Source organism: Saccopteryx leptura, chromosome 2 (assembly GCF_036850995.1).
Source record: "Saccopteryx leptura isolate mSacLep1 chromosome 2, mSacLep1_pri_phased_curated, whole genome shotgun sequence".
NCBI lineage: Eukaryota > Metazoa > Chordata > Mammalia > Chiroptera > Emballonuridae > Saccopteryx > Saccopteryx leptura.
The window spans coordinates 31284218-31306803 of record NC_089504.1 but is presented as its reverse complement, the minus strand read 5'-3'; the positions used below and the strand labels follow the sequence as shown (position 1 = coordinate 31306803).

The 22586-nt window shown below is 39.0% G+C and overlaps 1 protein-coding gene across 3 annotated transcripts in view; it reads right to left on the bottom strand.

Annotated features, from left to right (window-relative positions):
* The window catches only part of GRIN3A (glutamate ionotropic receptor NMDA type subunit 3A), a 172866-nt gene that overhangs the window by 109980 nt on the left and 40300 nt on the right, over positions 1-22586 (bottom strand). For all 3 annotated transcript variants that reach the window (XM_066367539.1, XM_066367541.1, XM_066367540.1), the window contains one exon: positions 8398-9002. In XM_066367539.1, coding sequence (XP_066223636.1) covers positions 8398-9002 — 605 coding nt within the window. The remainder of the gene's footprint in view (positions 1-8397; positions 9003-22586) is intronic.

Here is a 22586-nt window from a genome sequence, read left to right as displayed (position 1 = left end):
AAAACTTACACCCAGTTCCAATCATTCACATAGACCTCCAGTTGTCTGAATCATTAGCTATTTATAATTATGTATGTATTTTAAACCATAATTTTTCTTAATTTTTCAAGACTTTTCCCTAATCCTTCTTATTCCCTAAATTATTCTCATTTTGTGTCTTTCTTCCTCAAGCTGTAGATTATTTTCCATTCCTCCAGTATTCTCACAGTTCCTGGCATGTGGTTATTTCATTATTCCTTTAACAATATTTATCATATTTTATTTTTCTAAATTTTATCTTCTCTTCTATTCCTCTCCTTCCTTCTCTTCCCTTTGGTGGACATTGTTTAAAGGAAATATTGATATTTCATCGTGTTAGGAAGAGATCCTGTCTTAACTCAACTGTTGACTACCATTAGTTAAGTAATTTTTGCTGTTGACACTCTATCCCCCTGCTCCAGTACCCTCTGAAATCCATCTATTTACTTCCCTTCAGTTTTTTAAATGTCTCTTTTGCCATAGTTTCTTATTTCTTGGCTCTGGAGAACCTTTGTCTATTTGTATGGAAAGTTGTTACTAGTTCAGTTTTTACTGTCTGGCATCTTTCACTGAAGCCAAGGCCAATGGCATCTGCCTCCTTTTTTATGATAATGTGAATCTGCCTCTTAGCTACAGAGTTCACCGATCGATGGTCCAATTCTGTCAGAGGACATGCTTTGATTTTGTTCTCCATACATGGGATAGCTCTCCATATGAAACATTGACTGTAGATGATTTCTTCAGCTAAGAGTAAAAGGACTCAACTGTCTTCTTGAGTCCTCCTTAATACCCCAGTGTATAAGTATTGGCCACTGATGAAATCCATCTTTGACGTTTTAGCCTATTAGATCCTCCAAGGCCCATCTCTTCTAGAGCTGCTATTAGGGATGAACAAACCCTCCCTTTCCCACTGCCCTGATTCCTAACACTGCAGGCTGTCAAACTGAAAGATGCTCATCTAAACACTGATCTCACTGAGTCATCTTTGACTCTTAGGCAAAACACAGCGCTTGGCCAGAGTAACTGCTGGGTAATGTGTGTGGGGTAAATGCAATTAAACTCATGCTTTCTGCACAAATCAGACATGTATCTCTCTTTTTTTGTATGTGTGACAGAGACAGAGAGAGACAGAGAGAGGGGCATATAGGGACAGACAGGAAGAGAGAGAGATGAGAAGCATCAATTCTTTGTGGTGGCACTTTTGTTGTTCATTGATTGTTTTCTCATATATGCCTTGGCCGGGGGACTACAGCAGACCGAGTGATCCCTTGCTCAAGGCAGTGACTTTAGGCTCGAGCTGGTGAGCCTTGCTCAAACCAGATGAGCCCGTGCTCAAGCTGGTGACCTTGGGGTTTCGAACGTGGGTCCTCCATGTCCCAGTCCGATGCTCTATTCACTGTGCCACTGCCTGGTCAGGCAGACATGTATCTCTTAAAGAGATCTCTTCAGGCCATGACTGAGTAGCTTAATTGGTTAGTTTGTCCTGACATGCAGAGGTTGCAGGTTTGATCCCTGGTCAGGGCCATATAAGACCCAACCAATGATGGTATGAATAATTGGAACAATAAATTGATGTCTCCTCCCCCATTACCTCTCCCTAAAAATTAATAAACAAACAAACAAAAAGCGATCTCTTCATCACTTTGCCAGAAGAACAGGGTTCCATAAGCCAAGAAGTGTTTGCATTTGCAATTTATAGATTGTTCCAAACATTAAAATTCTAATTCTATTTCCCCTGAATAACAAATGAATAGTATCAATAATAGAAATTAGTTCACCGGGAAACCTTTCTGATGACAAGGAATTTAATAGGAATTAGAAATTGCTAAATTTCAATCTTCAGAGCAAAGGGCTCCACATATTATAACCACTGATTGAATCATCTCTTACAACAACTTACAAAGCTCATTTTTAAAAATAGATTTTTATCAGTTAATGGGCAACAGCAATTTAATAACATATTAAATGTACATACATACAATTGTTTGGATCTATGTTTTGTAAAATGTATCTGCAAAATTCAGTTACTTACAAGTGAATTGAAAGGAGGGATAGGAGAGCTCCTGTTTTTCTTTACCAAGAGAAGAAAAATACTAATCTATGTGACTGGGTAATAGTTTAATATAAATTTTGGGTTGAGTTACTATTAATGTGTGTGAGGGGGGTGACTATGTTAAGAAATCAAAGACGTGGATACAGCATTCTCTTTTTCCTGCTTTCATGTGGCCCAACTGGCAAGCTGGCGCTATTTTCTGTTTTACTCCCACATGGTAGTTAGAGCTGTTCCATACCCTTAGGTTGTTTTCCTTTCCCTTTGTTTTCTGGTATGAACCTTGACTCTTCCACATAGCTGTTATTATCTGTGCCCACTCTTTGGACTGCTCCTGGTTGCTTTGTGTATTACTCCCACTTAATTCATTCTAGCTCTCTAGATTTGGCCCAGCACTAGTCCAGGTGTTGCTGTCCCCTCCCTTAGTGTAGCACTGGCAATGGGACATTATGCAGGATTTACCAGCTAAGCATCCATCCAAAGGGTTACAGTGTCTGCAGATTGAAGTGGCCCCAAGAGATAGAGCTGGAATCCAGAGTAGAGCTGCAGTATTGTCCTCTATATTGTCATACGTCTTTTTGACCTATTTCCAAGTTTTATAGTAGATGCATACAAAGTAAAAAAGTCAACAGAGAACACAATTACCTCTCAGGCAAACAAATACACAAACAAAACTCTTGGAAGCTCTCCTGATTTGAAAAAATTCCACAGTTTAATACCTGCTGGATGCTAGACTAAGCAAATTTCAGCTGTATACACCATTACAGGGTCCTGAGGAAATACACATTTTCCATTACTTCTTATTTGCAGCCCCTAGGCACTAGGGAAAATTTTCGACTTAGCTCTTGACATGACTTAGAAGGAAGGGCAAATTCAAAGGATTTCAGCCAAATTATTTCAGAGACAGGGATTCCTATTGAAAATATCTGGAAACACAGACCTTAAGTGTTGGTTGCTAAGATACATAACAACACATGTGTTTTCTTGAGTTACTGACTCCTTGGTAGCCCTAGCAGAGAAGCTAATGTAGGAGTAACAGCTAGACAAAGTAGGTCATCCGACAGCAATAGGTTATCCTTGGGGGACCAAGGAACTGGTGCCATCAGCACTAACCTGTGGCTTTCTGTTCAATGCAACTGTCTTTCTTTTCAGAACCTGTTGAATGTATAGGCTAATTAGATTAGCTCCATAGAAGTCTTTAGGACAAGAATGCCTATACATGGGTAACCATGCCTCTTGATTTATCTATCTTTCAGCTAAAATATTATTACAAAGTAATGATATCCCAATTAAGGAAAGTTTATATAAATTCTGAAAGAGCCTGGAAGTTGGATTTAGATGAACTGATTTAAATCCCCCTTATAAAGTACTCGCTGAATGACCTTAGGCATACCACTCAATGTTTCAAAGTAGGAATCCTTATAGTTCAGGAAATTAAAGTTTCATAGATGCCAGGGTCACAATGTCAGCACATTATTATAAAGGTGGATGGAAATACCCCAAATTAGAATTATATCATGTAGCCTCAAGTTCTTCTAGAACTCTTCTAATATCCACGAATAAAATAGGAACCATCACCAATTTATGCCTTGGGATTTGTGAATGGGTATCTGTTTTAGTCTTTTTTTCTGAAGCTCCCTAGTGCCTCCCAATACCTGGCACATAGCAGGTTCTGACTATCACGTGCAGAATCAATAAACAAAGTAACACTTACTATTAATGAAAGGCCAGTGACTCTTGGCATCATTTGACCACATAAACATAAAAATGAACACAGCTTGGAAGGGAAGGAGTATCTAGCATGTTGGATCATTTTTTTAAGGACAACTGAGGAGGAGCCTAACAATGCCAGCTACTGCTGGAAGATAAGCACTAGTAGAATGCATGTTGTCCCAATAAAGAAGAATAACCAAGCAGCCGGGTCCATGGAAATAGATAAAATACTTAGATAATTAGAGGAACGTATCCTCTCCTGGTTGAAGAATAGAAAGGGTTGTAAGCTTCAACAAATGTTTGTGAATGAATAAATGAATTAATCATTGCCCACTGTGCTGCTGAAGCTGTTCAAAGAAGAAAGACAAGATTCCATATCCCACTTAGAAGCTAGAATAACTAACAGGACTATGATTAATTAGCCAAAAGATCAGGGACTTCTTAGGCCAAGGGGAAAAAGGTGTCTACCAGTGTGAAGACTGCTGGAATATTTAAAATATAATTGCTTTTAACCAGGCTATGAATAAGCCAGGAAGCTCTTTCTCCAGGAATAATAGCTTCATTAGCACCCAAGGCCTTCAGATAAACACGGGCAAACCCTAACCCTAGGATCAACAAGTAAGTCCCCAAACTCCTATTCATTTTCACCAGAGCCTGGTATTTAGAATTCAGTAAAGGAGTATATGTGGTCAAGGTTAAAACCAATTTTCAGAAATAAAAAAAAATTTATATCCTAATAGTTTAAAAAAATTACTTGCAAGGCTTTTATGCCATATTACTATAGTTGATTAATTTGTTACAGGATTATGATTTTATAATATGTCATGGCTAATGTTCTGCCATTCAAGTGATAGCCAGTATGCATATAAAATGCGAGCTCCTTAGGCTTGGCGTGAAGCCTTGGCATGCTATCAAATTAACTGCTTTTCCAGAATCATGTCAAATCCTCTTCATGTGCGATGTTTGCTCCAACTGTGCTAAATTTCTCCTTCAGGTCTTGGAGGATTTGCATTAGCTCCAAACAAGAAAAATCCTATTCATTTATCAAGATCCAATTCCAGTGTTTCTCCCTCATCATCAAGTATCCACGAAGAGTTCATTATTTCCTCCTCTGTATGTACCTAGACATATTTTAAGAATCATGTATCCCTTTGTCTTATAACCTCTTACTTTTCGACCTCTTGCACTTGGCTGTCAGCTACAAAATGGCAGCATGTAAGTCTCCATTTTGGCTACCTCACTCTAGTTCAACAAATGGTCACTGGCTACACAAAAACATCCATGTATTTATGAAGTCATTACCAAGTAATACATCAGCTTTCATTGCTTCAAATAGTTAACATTTAATAGAACAACTTGCACATAAATCGTTAAAGATCATGCTGTGAACTTTTCCGTCCCCGCCCAAATAGGTTTGTCTACATTGGTTATGATGGACGTTTGCTCTGGCATGTGGAGACCCGGAAGAATAGAATCTGTTACACCTGTAATTACATCTATGTCATCTGCCATGGGAAATGATTTTTCTAGTTTAAAAGGCTATGCTGAAAAAGCCATGCTTTTGGTAGTTTCATTAACATTTAAAAATGTTAACCATTCTGTCAGCCCAAACTGAAAATGACGGTCTGAGAAATGAAAGCTTGCATAACTCTGACACGAGCTATTCATGGCTCATTACCCTCAAGACTTTCATTATGCAGCGAGGAAGTGGGGTCAGCTTCACAACATTCAGAAACAGTTAAGAAAATTACTGTACAACGATGCGACTTATGGACTGAGAATAACAAACTTTATAGAAGACTGTGTTTAACCAAATAAATAAGAATGATGAAAAATCCACAGATGTTTTAGAGCTTATGACAGCCTTTCAGTTATTCATTATAAAGACTTCATCCAGGGTTTGCCCACTTAACTTGACCCTTTCCTGAACACTCTGAAACTTTCTTCTTGACTGTATCTTTAGGGAGTTGAATAAGTCCTAGGCGTATTTCTTGAAAATTCTTTGAGTTCATTCACAAACACATCCATAGAGATGAAAATATTGTCACTGACCCTTATACATTGTGTTGCTACTGAACTCTAAACCTCATTGTCTTCTTTAACACCTTTTATAGTTTGTGGAATAAACATGTGGAAATAGGCCTGACCTGTGGTGGCGCAGTGGATAAAGCGTCAACCTGGAAATGCTGAGGTTGCCAGTTCTAAACCCTGGGCTTGCCTGGTCAAGGCACATATGGGAGTTGATGCTTCCAGCTCCTCCCCACTTCTCTCTCTCTGTCTCTCTCTTCTCTGTCTCTCTCTCTCTCTCTCTCTCTCCTCTCTAAAAATGAATAAATAAAATTAAAAAAAAATTTTTAAAAAATTAAAAAAAAAATAAACATGTGGAAATAGCGAAGGTTATTCCATAACCTAACATTTTATTAAAAAAAAAAAAAAACAGCAGCAGAAGAAAACTAGATGGTATCTAGGTAAGTTAAAAAAAAACTTCTTAATTTAGACAAAATTTTATTTATCTATCAACCTCTGATATTCTGCTACAGCTACATTTGATGTAGGGCATAAATATAATAAAACATTTCCTTTCTTTCTTTCTATATCAATTTCAATAATGGTCTATTAAGTGGTTGCTCTATGCTAGGTATTAAAGTAGGCTGAATAATATTTTCACTTAATAAAATTTATATTTTGGCTCACAGGACAGACACAGGCAAATAATGGTGATTTGTACATAATTTCATGTACAAAGTTTCATGGAATCCTGTAGAAGGAGACATATATCTTTAATATAAATTAAATCTTGAGGAGCCAGAAAAATCAGTGATCTTAATAAAATGACCCCTTAATGTATATATAAATCCATATCAGCAAATATTTCTCTCTGTAGTTTTTAAACATTTTTAGATCCAACAAAAACATTTTTCTCAGTCTCTCCATTTCACATCAGACAGAAAGAGGCTAAATAACTCAGCGTAGTTTTCACAAGTGGTTTTTCCTGCCTGCTGAGTGTCCTTTCAAAATAGTGACTATTTTGATTTATAAATAAAAACTTTACTTATATTTTTGATAAGAAGGAGAATGTTTTTTATCCTAGATAAAATCCTGAGCCTCACTTATCTGCTAGTTCAAAAACAGTAGATTAAACCCCAACAGCAGCTATAAAGTAAAAATATGCATTTAGTTATATCCTGTAAAAATTCAAATACAATATGGAAAAAAATGGAAAGATAAGAGTATGATAGAACATCTAATTTATCATTAAAAGTTTCCTAGTAAATAAATTCTGAATTGTTTTATTTTATTAACAACCTTCTTTAGGGAGTATATAGGTTGTACTTGAACTCTGCCATATATACGGCATTTAACATGTTGCCTTGCACATAGTAGGTGCTAGATTCACTTATATAAAATTAAATGTAAAATGCTTAGTTATCTTTTGATCTTCCATCAAATAATTATGTCTTTCTAAAAGGTAAGACACTATGAGGTTGCCTTGTGTTCCTCAATAGGGTCAGATGTCCCTGTGCCAAGAGGATTGCCTAAAAACGGGGCTGAGCCTAGAGCTAAGCCTTCACCTCTGAAAGTGCCATAGTTCTCTGCTTTGCCTCTCTAACCATAGGTGATCCTTTTCAGAAAAAAAAATCCAGGCCCCAATAAAATATCTTTTAAGGATATTCTCTTGTTGGGGGATCAAGAAAACCAGGTCTATAAAATGGGTTAGTCTTTGATTTAAATGGACTTTTTCATTTTAGCTTCTGAGCCAGATTGAGGAACTGAAGAGGAAAGATACTTAAATAATAATAATAATAAAATATATATGTATATACTACTCTTGTAGGAACTCTTAGCTTGTTCCATCTTTCTATGCATGTATGTATGTATGCATATATGTATCTACCTACCTGTGTATCTGTCACAATGTCTCCATGAATAGTAGGATATATTAATTACATAAATGAATATATAACATAGAAAACTAGGGCTCAGAGTCATGTAAGTAGTAAGTGGCAGAGCCAAAATTCAAGTTCAGAGTCTGGCTTCAGAGTCTATGCCTTCACCACTATTTTATAGTGTTTTTAGCATCAGTGCCTAGGAGGAAAGAGAAAAGTCTATTACCTGATTCACTAATTACTTTTCTCTGTAAAGATTCAGAAATATTTGTCCAAGTCTGTTGATATGGGAAAGTATGGGCAGAGATAGAAACATATGTTGTGCATCTACTATGAGCTGAGCACAGTGTTAGGTACTTTTTATACATAATGCCATGACATCTTTATTATAATATCATGCTATTCAATATTATCCAAGTTTACTAATTAGAAAACTGAGGCTCAGGGTTGTTAAACACCTTTCCAAGAAGACACACCTAGCAGGAGACTAAGCCAGAGTTTAAAAGTAGGACTGAGTGTTCCCACTATACACAATGTACTAAAACTCTATAGGTCAAATTCCAGATGACAGATCACGAACTACTAGCCTTATATAACCAGAACACCTCTCAGAAATATTATTGGAGTTTAAAGTTACTCAGAGTCAAGATTTTTACAAAAGAGATAGGGAAATTTTACTTCCTGTCCCAGCCCTGTGAACAGGGATGTAACCCAGGCTTTGGATCCTACCTTGACAGATATTGTCCTGAAGTGAGATTTGAAGTTTCCACATCCATGCAGTTTACTGTGCTGGGAATGAGAGCAAGTTCGGGCTGGATCATAGTGGCTGTGGCTACAGCTCTTGCGACCAATTCCATGGCATCTTGCACATAGTACTCAAAGACCGACTGTGTCGTTTTTCCATGAGCAATGAGCCCTAAGGGAAGACCTTCTGTCCTCAGTTCCTCGACGTTCTGTGAATCCCCCAGCACCCAGAGAAGCTCAGGTGGAATTACCCCAAACTGGGTGGTAATTTCAAAAATCCTCCGGATACTGTCCATGTCGCAGCCAAACATCACCATTGTGGGCGTGCTGTTCTTAATGCTCTCGAGCTGGACCTGCAGGAAGCTTATTAGGTCTTCGGTGGCAGAGAGGTTGGCAGTGATGTTGATGATAGATCCAAGGTGGAACTTGGAGTTATGCTGGGTAAGGAGGAGGAAGTCGGTGATGTTCCAGTCTTCCTGGCACAGCAACAAGCTAAAATTGTACCAGTTGTTCATGGTCAGGATTGAGACAGTGACATCAGCATCAGAACTTAATGAATTTTCTAAACTCAGCTGTAGGTGAAGGGGATTCTGTATTTAAAGAATATGAAAAAGAACAATTAGAAAGCATTGGTCAAAGATTATAACATAGGGTACTTCTGCTTTCTTATGAACCTTACTCCTTTATTTTTCCCTGTAATAATCAAATGCATATCTGGGATAAAATTCCCATAATTTGATGGAAAGCTAGTTTACTGTCTAAAGGAATTATTGATTCCTTAAAACTGATTTCCTTCTAATTAGTGCTCAGAGTACCAGATAGTAGATGGCTCTTAGTGTAAATGTCAGGGTCATGCAACCATATGTACATTTGGTCTTAAATTTTTATCAAGCTTGTCTACGTCCTTTATGAAATCCACTTATATCACTGTTATGAACTCGTTAGTTAAATTTTCCTCTTAGGCAAAAGAGTGGAAAGAAATTACATTTGCTTTCCTTTAAAATTAATAGCAGGTACTAATTTTTAAGGATGGTGTGTGGAATGGATGCATCATAGTTTCCCAAACTTCCATCCCCTCAGGAAGGCACTTCTAATATTCATGGTGCTCTAGTCTGAATGTTGGTGTTCCCCCCAAATTCATATGTTGAAATACTAATGCTTAGTGTGATGGTATGAGGAGCTAGTGCCTTTAGAAAATGACAAGGTCATGAGGACAGAATCCACATGAATGAAATTAAGGCGTGAGAGGCTCGAGAGAGCTCCCTTACCCCTTCTTCCATGTGAGAACCCAAGGAGATGTTGGCTGTCTGTGACCCAAAAGATAGCCCTCTGCTAGCCATATGCTGGCACTGTGATCTTGAACATCTAACCTCCAGAACTGAGAAATAAATTTCTGTTGTTTACAAGCTACCCAGTCTAAGTGCTAGCAGCCTGATCAGAATAAGACATATGACATAATTAACAACATATACACTAAGATTAATATTGAAGGTGTGGTTACATTTCTGCATCTACTGAGACCAAATGCTTTCTGTGAAATGTGTGCTTATGTAGCTTCCATCACAATTTCATCTACTTCTGGAGTTTGCCAACCCCATGAAGGAAGAGTTTCATATTTGAAAGGTCACATATATTATTAATCATATAGATAAAGTGGAAATAATGAATACATTTGTTAAACTGTTCTTCTCAAGAGCAGACATTTGACATATTTATGCTTTCATATTGACATCCTGAGAATGTTTAGCATAATGCCTTACATGTGTGTTAGGTTCACAATAAATATTAGCCGCATTGAACTAAGTTATGTTCCCACTGGGAACTATTAGACTGTTGGATCTAATGTGAAATATTCAGGTGAATAATATCAGTAGAAAAATAAGGAGGACTTTCTCAGTAAAGTTTCAAGCCCTTGTATAAAAGGAAAGAAGTGTGGCCTTCCCTTGCTCATCAAAAAAATGTCATAAGACATCGAATTTGAGTTGATCTTTGACTTTAAAAAAAAAAATTATTGGCCCTGGCCAGTTGGCTCAGTGGTAGAGCATTGACCTGGTGTGCAGGAGTCCCAGGTTCGATTCCTGGCCAGGGCACACAGGAGAGAAGCACCCATCTGCGTCTCCACCCCTCCCCCTCTCCTTCCTCTCTGTCTCTCTCTTCCCCTCCTGCAGCCAAGGCTCCATTGGAGCAAAGTTGGCCCGGGCGCTGAGGATGGCTCCATGGCCTCTGCCTCAGGTGCTAAAATGGCTCTGGTTGCAACAGAGCAATGCCCCAGATGGGCAGAGCATCACCCTCTGGTGGGCATGCCGGGTGGATCCCGGTCAGGCGCATGTGGGAGTCTGTCTGATTGCCTCCCCGTTTCCAACTTCAGAAAAATACAACAACAACAACAAAATTATTAATTGCAGAGAGAGAGAGAGAGAAAAAAAAACAAACATTGATTTGTTTCTCCACTCATCTAAGCATTCACTGGTTGATCTTGTATGTGCCCTGACAGGGGATCAAACCTGCAACCTTGGTGTATTGGGACAACACTCCAAACAACTGAGCTACTCAGCCAGGGCCTGAATTTTAAATTTTTTAAAGGATTAAAAGAATTTTGGTAAATGTAGAATAAGAAGTGATGATTCTAAAAGGACTTATGGGAGAAAAATTATGACCAAAGGCAGTAAATGGGCGCGATCATGGTGGTAGATAGGATGGACTCTTCAGATTTATTCTGAAAATTTGACTGTCCCTCCAAATGAAGCTTGAACAGGGCTCGTAATGATAAAAGCAGAGCAGTTAGGGGATCAGCTACAGGCTGCATTAAACACAGAGAGGGGAAATAAGCCCTCCAGGATCTTGATTAGGTGCTAAGTGCTTAAACATGAAGCCAGTGTTGGCAATGTTAGAAAAGTGATAGGGAAAGGTATTTTCCCTTAAATTCAATTCAGTGATAAGATCAGATATGAGAGGCAAAAAAGAGAAAGGTGTCAGAAACTAAGAGACAGTATCCAGTAGGTTGTTCCTGACTTCGGGGCTGGTGAATCCCTCTAAGATCGTGTGAGGTACAAAGAGGGAAAGCTTCACTCCCTCCCTCCTACTCGTGATTCATATAAACTGCTCCAGAGAGTCTTTGCTGTCCACCTCTTTTATATTTCTTCCTTTCCTCTTTTTTTTTTTATTTCCTCCTTTGCCTTAACCCTCTCCCAGAAGGAAAAAGCAATGGAAGGCAAGCTCCATATTTAGCTGGCAGGGCCAAACTATTCCCAACTGTTTTCTTGGCTTCAGCTCCCTATTCTGTTGCCAGTTTTCTTTCTAAAACATAAATATGTCCATATCGTTCTTCTGCACTATAACCTCTGAATCACCCAGAGGGCACTTTTGAAAATCAATAGTATGGCTTACGAGGCCATTCCTAGTTTTTAATGTCCAGTACCCCAAATAAGCACACAAAGAGATAAGTAATGGTGACCAATTCATTTCTCCTGCGTCAGAGGGAGCATTTTCATGCCTACACAAATCTGAAACACTGATGTCGCCACCTGGAAATACATTTGCCTGTATCCATCGTCATCCTTCAAAACTCCGCTTTTCCATGCAGATTTCCAGAAACTAGTTTATGTAGCATTTATGACTGTTGCTGCTGCTGCTGATTTTTTTTCCTTATAGTATTTTTACCCTGTTGATTTCCTCCCATAGTGAACTGGGGTTTTTGTTTGTTTGATTGTTGCTAACCAAGAAGAATTAATCACCAGATGTCTGGGTCATGAGGTCATGATCATCCCTTTATTGCAGAACTCTTTGCACCATAGTGTAGCTATCTGGTTCTGTGTTTATCTACCACACTAGAGTGGAAGTCTCTTTACAACAATGATCATATTCCAACCGTTTCTTCTAGCACAGTTCTTAGTCAACCAGAGTGTATTTGTCAAACAGGATTATCATTATTTTTTCTTTGATTCAAGTCCTGGGCTATGATCATAAACTCTTCACTGATAGACAGAAAATCATTCCTAAGAGATCTTCAAGACCCGATATTCGTTCCCAGTTGGAACAAAGGCTCATCCTACATTTCCCACATAAGGGATTCATTAAAACAGTATGTGAAGAGCAAGCACTATTGGAGACAGCGATGAAAATGTTCTCTTGCTAAACAGGGAAGCGAAATTAGCTACTCATATTGGGCATTTAGCACCAGACAGAGAAACCAATGCATTTGGCATGAGAAAATAACATGGTGCAAAGTGAAGACCCCTCCCCACTCTCATGGATAGTAATTAATGCAGATAATCACATACCTCCCTGTAAACAGCTCTATTAAGAAAAGCCAGATGTCAAAGTTAGTCCTTTCATAGATTCAAGGAACACAATTCTTCAAACAAATATTTATTTAATAATTTCTAGAAACATTCTAGAGATACAGCCGTCTCAGATGCAGCATCTCTCAATTTCTTTTCATTTAATGAAAAAGGTGCACACGTGCATGCACACACACAGATATGAAAACTCATAACACTAAAACTCACTCCTCGAACTTCATCATATTCTGGTATAAATAAACATTAAATAAGACCTACCGAGTCAAATTGAGAAATAAAATCTAAGTCTAATATATAGTTTAGTTTGCTATTTGCAAAGGGCAAACTCAGAGCCTGAAAGAAGGTATAATTAAAATTTTTTTTCACATTGTTTACCTCAGAAATCAGAGGTCTTATAACAGAACACCCCAAGAATCAAGAAGCCTCTCTTAACCATGCAATAGGATCAAACTGCCTCAAAAGTGTATTTCATTTATATAAATTAAAATAAACAGGCTTGATAGAGGCAAGGGGTAAAAAAAATGCAGCTAAATATATTGATGTCTTATTTCCCTAAATGAGTGTACATTTTACTATATATGACATCATATATATAGTGTAATATATAAATATACTGCTCACAAAAATTAGGGGATATTTTATCACTTCACATTCACTTTGAAATATCCCCTAATTTTTGTGAGCACTATACATAGATATTTTATGCCAAACTAAATAGATATTTTCAGGGATTCTGCAAATGTAATTTTCCTACACTTTGAATTGAATCTTTTTTTCTAAGATGACACGCCACTCCATTCCATGAATTTTTTTTAGGGTTTTATTCCCATCATCATCCACTTCTACATTATTTTGGAGAATAAAATTTCCAAAAGTGCAGGGCAAGACGTGTGGCTGAGAATGGCTATGCTAAAATGCATTCCTGTGTGAAATCTGAAGGATTTCCAAGTGCAGAGCTGGAGGGAGAGAGGAGACATTCAGATGGCCATGCAGTTGCCAGGGTCAGAGAATCACTCAGCAGTACAGGGAAAAACCGCTTCACCTGATAGGGACCAGTACAGGGAAAAACCGCTTCACCTGATAGGGACCAGTACAGGGAAAAACCGAAAAACCGCTTCACCTGATAGGGACCAGTACAGGGAAAAACCGCTTCACCTGATAGGGACCACAGTGGGTTTATAAAGTATTACAATTCCACAGACAGAAAAGTCAGACAAGATGGCAAGAAAACTTGGAAAAATAAAAATAATAGTGGAATAATAGTGGGGCCTTGAAATTTTTATAAACCATTAACAACTAAAACAAAGAAGTGCTACCAAAAGGATTAACAGGTAAATAAGTAGAACAGATGTTAATGTGTACAGGGTAGGGTAAAAGTAGGTTTAGAGTTGTTCATATGGAAAATAATAATAAATAAAATACAAGGATAAACTCTGTTTTTGCATACTCACAACTGTAAACTTACTTTCTCCCCACCCTAGATAAAGAAGTACACTGACTTAATTTACCAAGTTAATATATTATACATTGAAAATTATAGAGTATGGAAGTTGAGAAAGTAGATTATTTGGGCCCTGGCTGGTTGGCTCAGTGGTAGAGCATCAGCCCAGCATGTGGATGTCCCAGGTTCCATTCCCGGCCAGGGCACACAGGAGAAGCGTCCATTTGCTTCTCCATGCCTCCCTCTCTTTCTCTCTCTCCTTCTTCCCCTCTCCTCCTGCAGCTATGGCTTTACTGGAGTAATTTGGCCCCAGGCACTGAGGATGGCTCCATGGCCTCCACTTCAGACACTAAACAATGGCCCCAGTTGCAATGAAGCAAGGGCCCCAGATAGGCAGAGCGTTCCCTTTAGTGGGCTTGCAAGGTAGATCCTTGTCAGGGCACATGCGGGAGTCTGTCTGCCTCCCCTCCTCTCACTAAATAAATAAATAGAAAGAAGATTATTTGGAAAAGTAATATTTAATTATTTTTATATCATTTTTTATTTTTCAAATAATATTGTTGATATACAATATTATATTAATTTCAGGTGTACTTCCCAGTGAATAGACATTATATAAGTTATTAAGTGATCATCCTGATAAATCTAGTACTCATCTGACAACATATAGTTATTAGAATATCACTGACTATGTTCCTTATGCTGTACTTAACATCCCCATGACTATTCTGTTACTATCAATCTGTACTTCTTAATCTTCACTTTTTCCAATCAAGCCTCCAACCCCTTTCTCCTCTGGCAACCATCAAAATGTTCTCTGTATCTATGAGTCTGTTTCTGCTTTCTGTTTACTTATTTTGTTTTTTAAATATTTTATCTTTTTATTGATTGGTTTTAGAGAAAGAGAAATTTCAATTTACTGTTCCACTTATTTATGCATTCATTGATTAATTCTTGTATGTTCTCTGACTGGGATTTGAACCCACATCCTTGGCATATTGGAATAACTCTTTAACCTACAGAGTTACCTGGCCAAAGCTGTTTATTTATTTTTTAGATTCAATTGTTGATAGATATGTACTTATTGTAATTTTATTATTAATATTTTTTATCTGTTTTCTTCTTCTTCTTAAAGAAGACCTTTTAAACATTTCATGTAATACCGGTTTGGTGGTGATGAACTCCTTTAGTTTATTCTTGTCTGGGAATCTCTTTATGTGTCCTCCAATTCTAAATGATAGCTTTGCTGAGTAGATTAATTGTGGTTGTAGGTCCTTGTTTGTCATCACTTCGAATATCTCTTGCCAATCCTTTCTGGCCCGAAAATTTTCTGTTGAAAAATCAGCCAATGGTCTTACGGGAGCTCCCTTGTAGGTAACTAACTGCTTTTCTCTTGCTGCTTTTAAGATTCTCTCATTCTCTTTAAACTTTTGCATTTTAATTATGATGTGTCTTGGTGTTGGCCTCTTTGGGTTCATCTTCTTTGAGATTTTCTGTGTTTCCTGGACTTGTATGTATATTTCCTTCACCAGATTAGGAAAGTTTTCTGTCATGTTTTTTAATAGGTTTTTGATTTGTTGCTTTCTCTGTCTTCTCCTTCTGTTACCCCCATGATGCAAATGTTGATACACTTAAAGTTGTCCTAGAGGTTCCTTATACCATTCTCATTTTTTTTAGCTTCTTCTTTCTTTTTTTCTTTTCCTGATCTGATTGGGTGGTTTTTGCTTCCTTATATTCCAAATTGCTGTTTTGATTCTCAGCTTCATCTACTCTATTATTGATTCCCTGTAAATTATTCTTCATTTCAGTTAGTGTATCCTTCACTTCTGACTGGTTCTTTTTTATGGTTTCCATGTCCTTTTTTATGTTGCTGAAGTTCTCTTTAAGTTCATCAACTCTTCCCCCAATCACTGAGTATCCTTGTTTTAAACTCTGCATCTAGTAGATTGCTTGTCTCCATTTTGTTAAGTTCTTTTTCAGGAATTTTATTCTATTCTTTCATTTGGAATATGTTGCTTTGTCTCTTCATTTTGGCAGCCTACCCTTGTTTCTATGTATCAGGTAGAACTGCTACATATCTTAGGCTTGGTGGAGTGGCCTAATATAGTCAGTATCCTATAGGGTCCAGTGGCACAGTCTCCCTGTTTACCCGAGCTGGGTACTCCAAGTGCAACCTCCCATGTGGGCTATGCACATCCTTCTGTTGTAGTTGAATCTTGATTGCTATCGGCATGTAAATGGAGGGGATTTACCCCCATGCCATTGGCTGTCAGGACTGGCTGAGACCACCGTGGAGGATCAGCTGTGTAGGGGCCCACCTCAAGGAGCAGGACTAAATTCAGCAGGGCTCTGGTGCCTGCTGAGTCCTACCTCTCGAGTGTGTCACTTGTAGAGTTGGCTGGGTGGTGGTGCTTCAACAAGGTCTATAGCTGTCCACCAGGTGTGCTGACTCTGGGGCCTTCTAGGAGGTGCAGGCCAAGATAACCACTGCTTGCGTTCTGCAAGTGGGGTCAATCGGCATGAGCTACGAAGTGTTCTGCAAATGGCTGTTATTTGTGCTGCATTTGGAGGTACCCAAGAAAAGTAATGCTGCAAACCAAGGATGGCTGCCACTAGTGCCAGGCCTGAGGACACTTAGTGAGACATATGGGGCATACTGAGGCTAGATGTTGCTTATTTAAGAGATTTTAGGAAAGTCTAAACCAGGTGCCCAGGCAGGCCATTCAAATGGAAAAGTCACTGGAAACAGCTTGGGTGGACTCACGGGGTGGGGCAAAAAGTGTGAGCCAGGTTGATGGAGTCTCAGATATGGCACCTGCCTGCTGGCTCTGTGGGTAGAAGGCTCAGAAAAAGAACAATGTTTCTGCTAGCACTTTTGTCTGGAGAAAGCTGGCCCTCCAGTGCTTATTCTGATGCCAGACACTTCAGTTCCTTCTTGTCTGTCACTGGTGCATTTCAAGCTGCTGCCCTAGTGCTGGACCTCAAAGGGAGTGAGTCTGAGTAAGTCTGTGTGTGGGCCCTTTAAGAGGAACTGCCAGGGATTCTAGCAGCCTTCTGTCTCACTCAGCCACAATCCCCACTGATATTTATAGCCAGAAGTTAAAGGGACTTCTCTTTCCAGCTCTGGATCCCTGGGCTGGGGGGTGTGGTGTGAGGCTGGGACCCGTTGTTTCTCAGGGTGGACCTCAGCAGCTGAGATATCCTTCTTGATATTTATCTGCCACATGGGACTTGGTAAAATTAAGAAAATATCAATGACCCTTTGAATCCATTCTTAATTTTTCTGCTGTCAGCTGGACTCACTGTAAGCAGTGATGATGCATTTCTGAACCCCACTCCAGATATTTGAAAGTAGAAGATATGATTGTAGTACATAGAAAAATAGACACAATATAATGATTAATTATGGAAATTAGTGTAAATGTAATAGGATGTGGCAAAACTGGGAAATGGGGAGAATGTTCTAGGAAAAGTTCAATAATTATGATTAGTAGGGATAGGTGGATGCAAGTGTTTACACTATATAGCCATTCTCTAATTGAAACTTTATTGTTTTTTATTAATTTTTTTTAATTTATTGATTTGAGAGAGAGGGAGGGAGGGGGGGAGGGAGACAGAGAGAGAGAGTATGAGACAGGAACATTGATTTGTTCCTATATGTGCCCTGACTGAAGATTGAAGTGACAACCTCTGTGCTTCCATATGACGCTCTAAACAACTGAGCTATCCAGGCAGGGCTTTAATTGGGACATTAAAAAAATAAAAAATAGGCCCTGGCCGGTTGGCTCAGTGGTAGAGCGTTGGCCTGGCATGAGGGAGTCCCAGGTTTGATTCCTGGCCAGGGCACACAGGAGAAGTGCCCAACTGCTTCTCCACCCCTCCCCCTCTCCTTCCTCTCTGTCTCTCTCTTCCCCTCCCGCAGCCAAGGCTCCACTGGAGCAAAGTTTGCCTGGGTGCTGAGGATGGCTCTATGACCTCTGCCTCAGGCACTAGAATGGTTCTGATTGCGGCAGAGCGACGCCCCAAGATGGGCAGAGCATCGCCCCCTGGTGGGCATGCCAGGTGGATCCCGGTCGGGCGCATGCGGGGGTCTGTCTGACTGCCTCCGTTTCCAACTTTGGAAAAATACAAAAAAAAACAAACAAAAACCCAAAACAAAAAAACAATGCATATAAAAACAATTATGCACTATATATAACTAAACTAATGATTTCTGAAAACATACATATTAAACTAAAAATTGTGGTCTCATTTTGACCATCCATTCTTCTTCAAGTATGTATTATTTTTCTAGTCCCAGATAACTTCTACCACCACCTACTTTTTTTTTATTAATTTAGACAATTAAATTTAATAGCGTGAGGTGATATTGGTCAATCAGAGTACATAGATTTAGAGAAAACATTTCCACATTCTTTGGACAGTCAATTATGTTATATACCCATCACCCAAAGTCAAATCATCTTCTGTCACCCTATATTTTGTTTCTCTTTAATCCCCTCCCCTTCCCTCATCACCCTCCCTCTCCACCCTTCCCTTCCTCGTGGTAACCACTGCACCCCTGTTTATGTCCATGAGTCTCAATTTTGTGTCTCACCTATGTATGGAATCATACAATTCTTAGCTTTTTCTGATTTATTTATTTCACTCAGTATAATGTTATCAAGGTCCATCAATGTTGTCATAAATGATATTATGTCATCATTTCTTATGGCTAAGTAGTATTCCATAGTATATATGTACCACATCTTCTTTATCCAATCCTCTTTATTGAAGGTCATTTTGGCTGTTTCCATGTCTTGGCCACCATGAATGATGCTGTGATGAACATGGGGGTGCATGTGTCTTTACATACCCATGTTTTCAAGTTTTGTGGGCTTATACCCAGTAGAGAGATTGCTGGGTCACATGGTAGTTCTATTCTTAATTTTTTGAGGAACCACCATACTATCTTCCATAACTAAAAATTCTAGTCCCATATAATGGGACTAATTTACATTCCCATCAACAGTGTATTAGTGTATTGAGGGTTCCTTTTTCTCCACAGCCTCTCCAACACTTGTTATTACCTGTTTTGTTGATAATAGCTAATCTAACAGGTGTGAGGCACTGCCTACTTCTATAGTCCTTCTGATTGATTCTGCATTGTCCTCTTTCACAGTGTCTACAATGTTAAGTCCTAAGCTGTCCTTGCTGGTGATAAGGTAATCAAGCTGAGCTTTTCTCTCCTCTTCTGGGGGGCAGTGAGCACAGTGGTTAGGACTTAGTAGTTAAGGCAACATACACTTAAATTCTGGCTCCTTCATTTAGGAATGAGGTGGTCTTCTATAAGTCACTTAATACTTCAGAGTCATAGATTCTTTATCTCCAAAACGAGGATAATACTGCCTGCTCCCTTCTAGATTCATTTTGAGAATTAAATGTAAGAAGGAAATGATACAGGTAAGTGCCTGGACAGAGTGAGGGTCAGTAAGTGGAGGCTGTTACAGTCTACTTGAGTTAAGTCCTTGCATTGGAAGCGTTTGCTGAGGTGACTGGCTGCAAGACAACTTTTTTCTTTGCTATTGTTCTTTATCCTTTCTCTTGTCTCTTTTCAAACAATGGTCTCTGAAATAGGGCTCTTTTACAAATACTGTTACATGAACTCCTTAGCAGGAATAAAGCCACTCTATCTAGGTTAGGAGAAGCTATTTATTTGGGAGATATTATGTTTACAGCAGAATACTAACCCCCCCACACACCCACCACTGAAAAAAGCCTCTTTCTTTGTGACTAGTTCATGTCACTTTACAAGTTAAGAAATTTGAGTGCCAAATGCTAGAGATCCCCCATCAATCTTCGTTCTCCCTGAGAGCACAGATTAAGCTATTTTCTGGATCAGTAAAAGTTTCAAAAACAGGATTGGCTGCAGTGAAGAGCTGGCCAGAGAGCTTTGAGATATTCGCTTGGCAGAAGAAAAGAGGTAATGAAACCAGGTTTGCTTTGATTGGAGAAAAGATGAAATTCTCTTAGCTCTTTTCTGGCAAGGAAACCCATTCAGTTTTGCCTTCTAGGCCAAAGCGCAGAAAGCTCAAGTGAGCATAATATTTCCACTCCTTTTAACAGAGACGAAAGCCCCTTCTTTTCATAAGTCTGCTGATGACTAAAGATATTTCCAAACTGGATTTCTACACTGCTATCACTTCCGCTCAGCCAAAAAGGCTGCAAGAGCTGCTCGGTTTCTCATTATCTCACACCTCATTTGACCTATACTATATAGAAGTCTTTTCTTTTTTTTTCTGAAAATTAAAGCTTATTTCTTTAAAAGCCCAGACTTTTAATTAAATTAACTTTTCACGGTTGCATTAGGATTCCGGCAAATATAATGCATAGACCTTGCCCAGAGATTATAATCTAATAATAATCCAAATGAAAAGCTAATAATATCTACCGATATCCCTAGTTTTTATATATATTGTCTTATTTTATCTTCATACTGGCCCCATGAGGTGACTATAATAATCAGCCTCGTCTGATAGATGATCAAAGTGAGGCTCAGAAAAAGTGAGTAATTTTCCCAAGGTTCCCCATTACTAAGAAAGGGAGCCTGGATCCCAAAGCTCAGATGTGTAGGACTTGAAAGCCTGTGTTTTTGGCCAGTCCTCTGTACTGCTCCCTCCACTTGATAAGAACAACATGTGAAGGAGAGCCTTGACTTTATAGATTTAATATTTATAGTTCCAATTATTTGCTAGTAATCTTAAAGGCTCATGAAATCAAGTCACTTTTAAGATGTGTCCTGGCATGGGTTAGAATGACATGTACTGTGTGGCTGGCAGTAAGAGCCAGTGAGGGGCCCAGCCTGCTGCCTAGTGTGCACCTAGCTTCCCAGCCTTTTTCTGCATTCACCCTCCCATTTGTAGCAACTTCTGTGAAATCATAAGACTTGCATTTCTCCATTAACAGAAATTTAATTTAACAAAGAAATTCAGTTGTACAATGAATCACATCTGTTTTGTGTCTGGTAGAATAAGAAAGTTTGGAAAAAATCCACTTTAATATTTCATTTAGAGGTTACTGAATTTTGTGGTTGAAGCTATAATCCATAATGGTGTTCAATCAATATGTACAGGGGTGTCAACAAAGATCTTAGGAATATCACTCAGGATTTGGAGTGACAGGTGTACAAAACAATACATAATAGAGTGGAAAAATACCATGAATGCTTTAGAAGGCAGCATTGTGGATGCATGGTACAGTTGGCATAATATTGCCAATTATGCTGGGTGTGGCCTATGATTATATTAGGAATGTTACACTAAGAGAACTGAAGTATAAGGGCTAGACTGGTACATTCCATTTATTTAATAAACAGTAGAATTCTTACTCTGAGTACTTATTTTGTGCCAGGCATTGGATACTTGTGGGTGGAGCACAGAGTGCATTCCTAGCAGCTGTGGCTCATGCAATGCTGTGAGAATACTCCAGCTCCCAGAACCCTCCTGGGTATACCCAGGAAGAAAACTCACCCGCTATAAGGAAGTGACTCAGTGCCAATGATGCAGCTCCCTGATCTTTTCAGCCATTGGCTTTGAAGAACATACTGTAACACACTATAGGCTGAACCTGTATATATAAGCTAGCTTACTTTCTGAATAAAGTGGATCTGAGTCACTGAACCTGGTCCCCGGAATCGGATCTTTGAGTCTCCGTCGTCCTCACCCCCTGCAGGGCTTGTCCACAGATACTGACTACTGAGGCTACAGTAGTGCATAAGACCAAATAGTTTTTTCTTAATGGAGTTTGAAATCTGGAGGGTTATCAGCACCAGAACACACAGTTTAGGAATAAGGCAGTAGACCAGGACAAGAAATAGGGTCTGAACTTTGAGCCAGACTAAAAGAAATAGTGGTTTGGTTTTTGAGTTTTAGATTACAAGTCAAATATCTTCACAGCCTTCTTGCCTCCATTTTGGACAAGCTCTGAGTACTGGGGCAAGACCAAGTCTCCAGGTGGAGGTCAAGGGACCATGGATGATTGGGAAGGGAGGATAAGGCTGGAAGAAGGCAGAATCTGACAACCAGGGAAGACTTCTCACATATCCAACAGGTAGTAAGTACTTGGTAAATATTAGCCTTATTATTATTATTGGTGTTAATAAAATTAGCATACTTTGTGAACTGGCATAATTGATCCTTTCCTGATGACCCATAGAATTCTGATCTCAACAGCAGCCACTGTGCCTGGCTGCACGACCATGATGTGCTCGGGGACATGGAGCCAGCTGGTTTCCATGTTGAATGGAGCAGAGCAGAGCTGGTGATGCTAGATCTCGAGTCTCTTTAGAAAGTCTATTTTCTCTCTTTCCTGCCATGGTGTCAAGTTCTCTGCTATCCCTTCTCATTGTGACAGTGTGCCCACTTTCAACTCCTTGCAGCCCTTTATAATACACT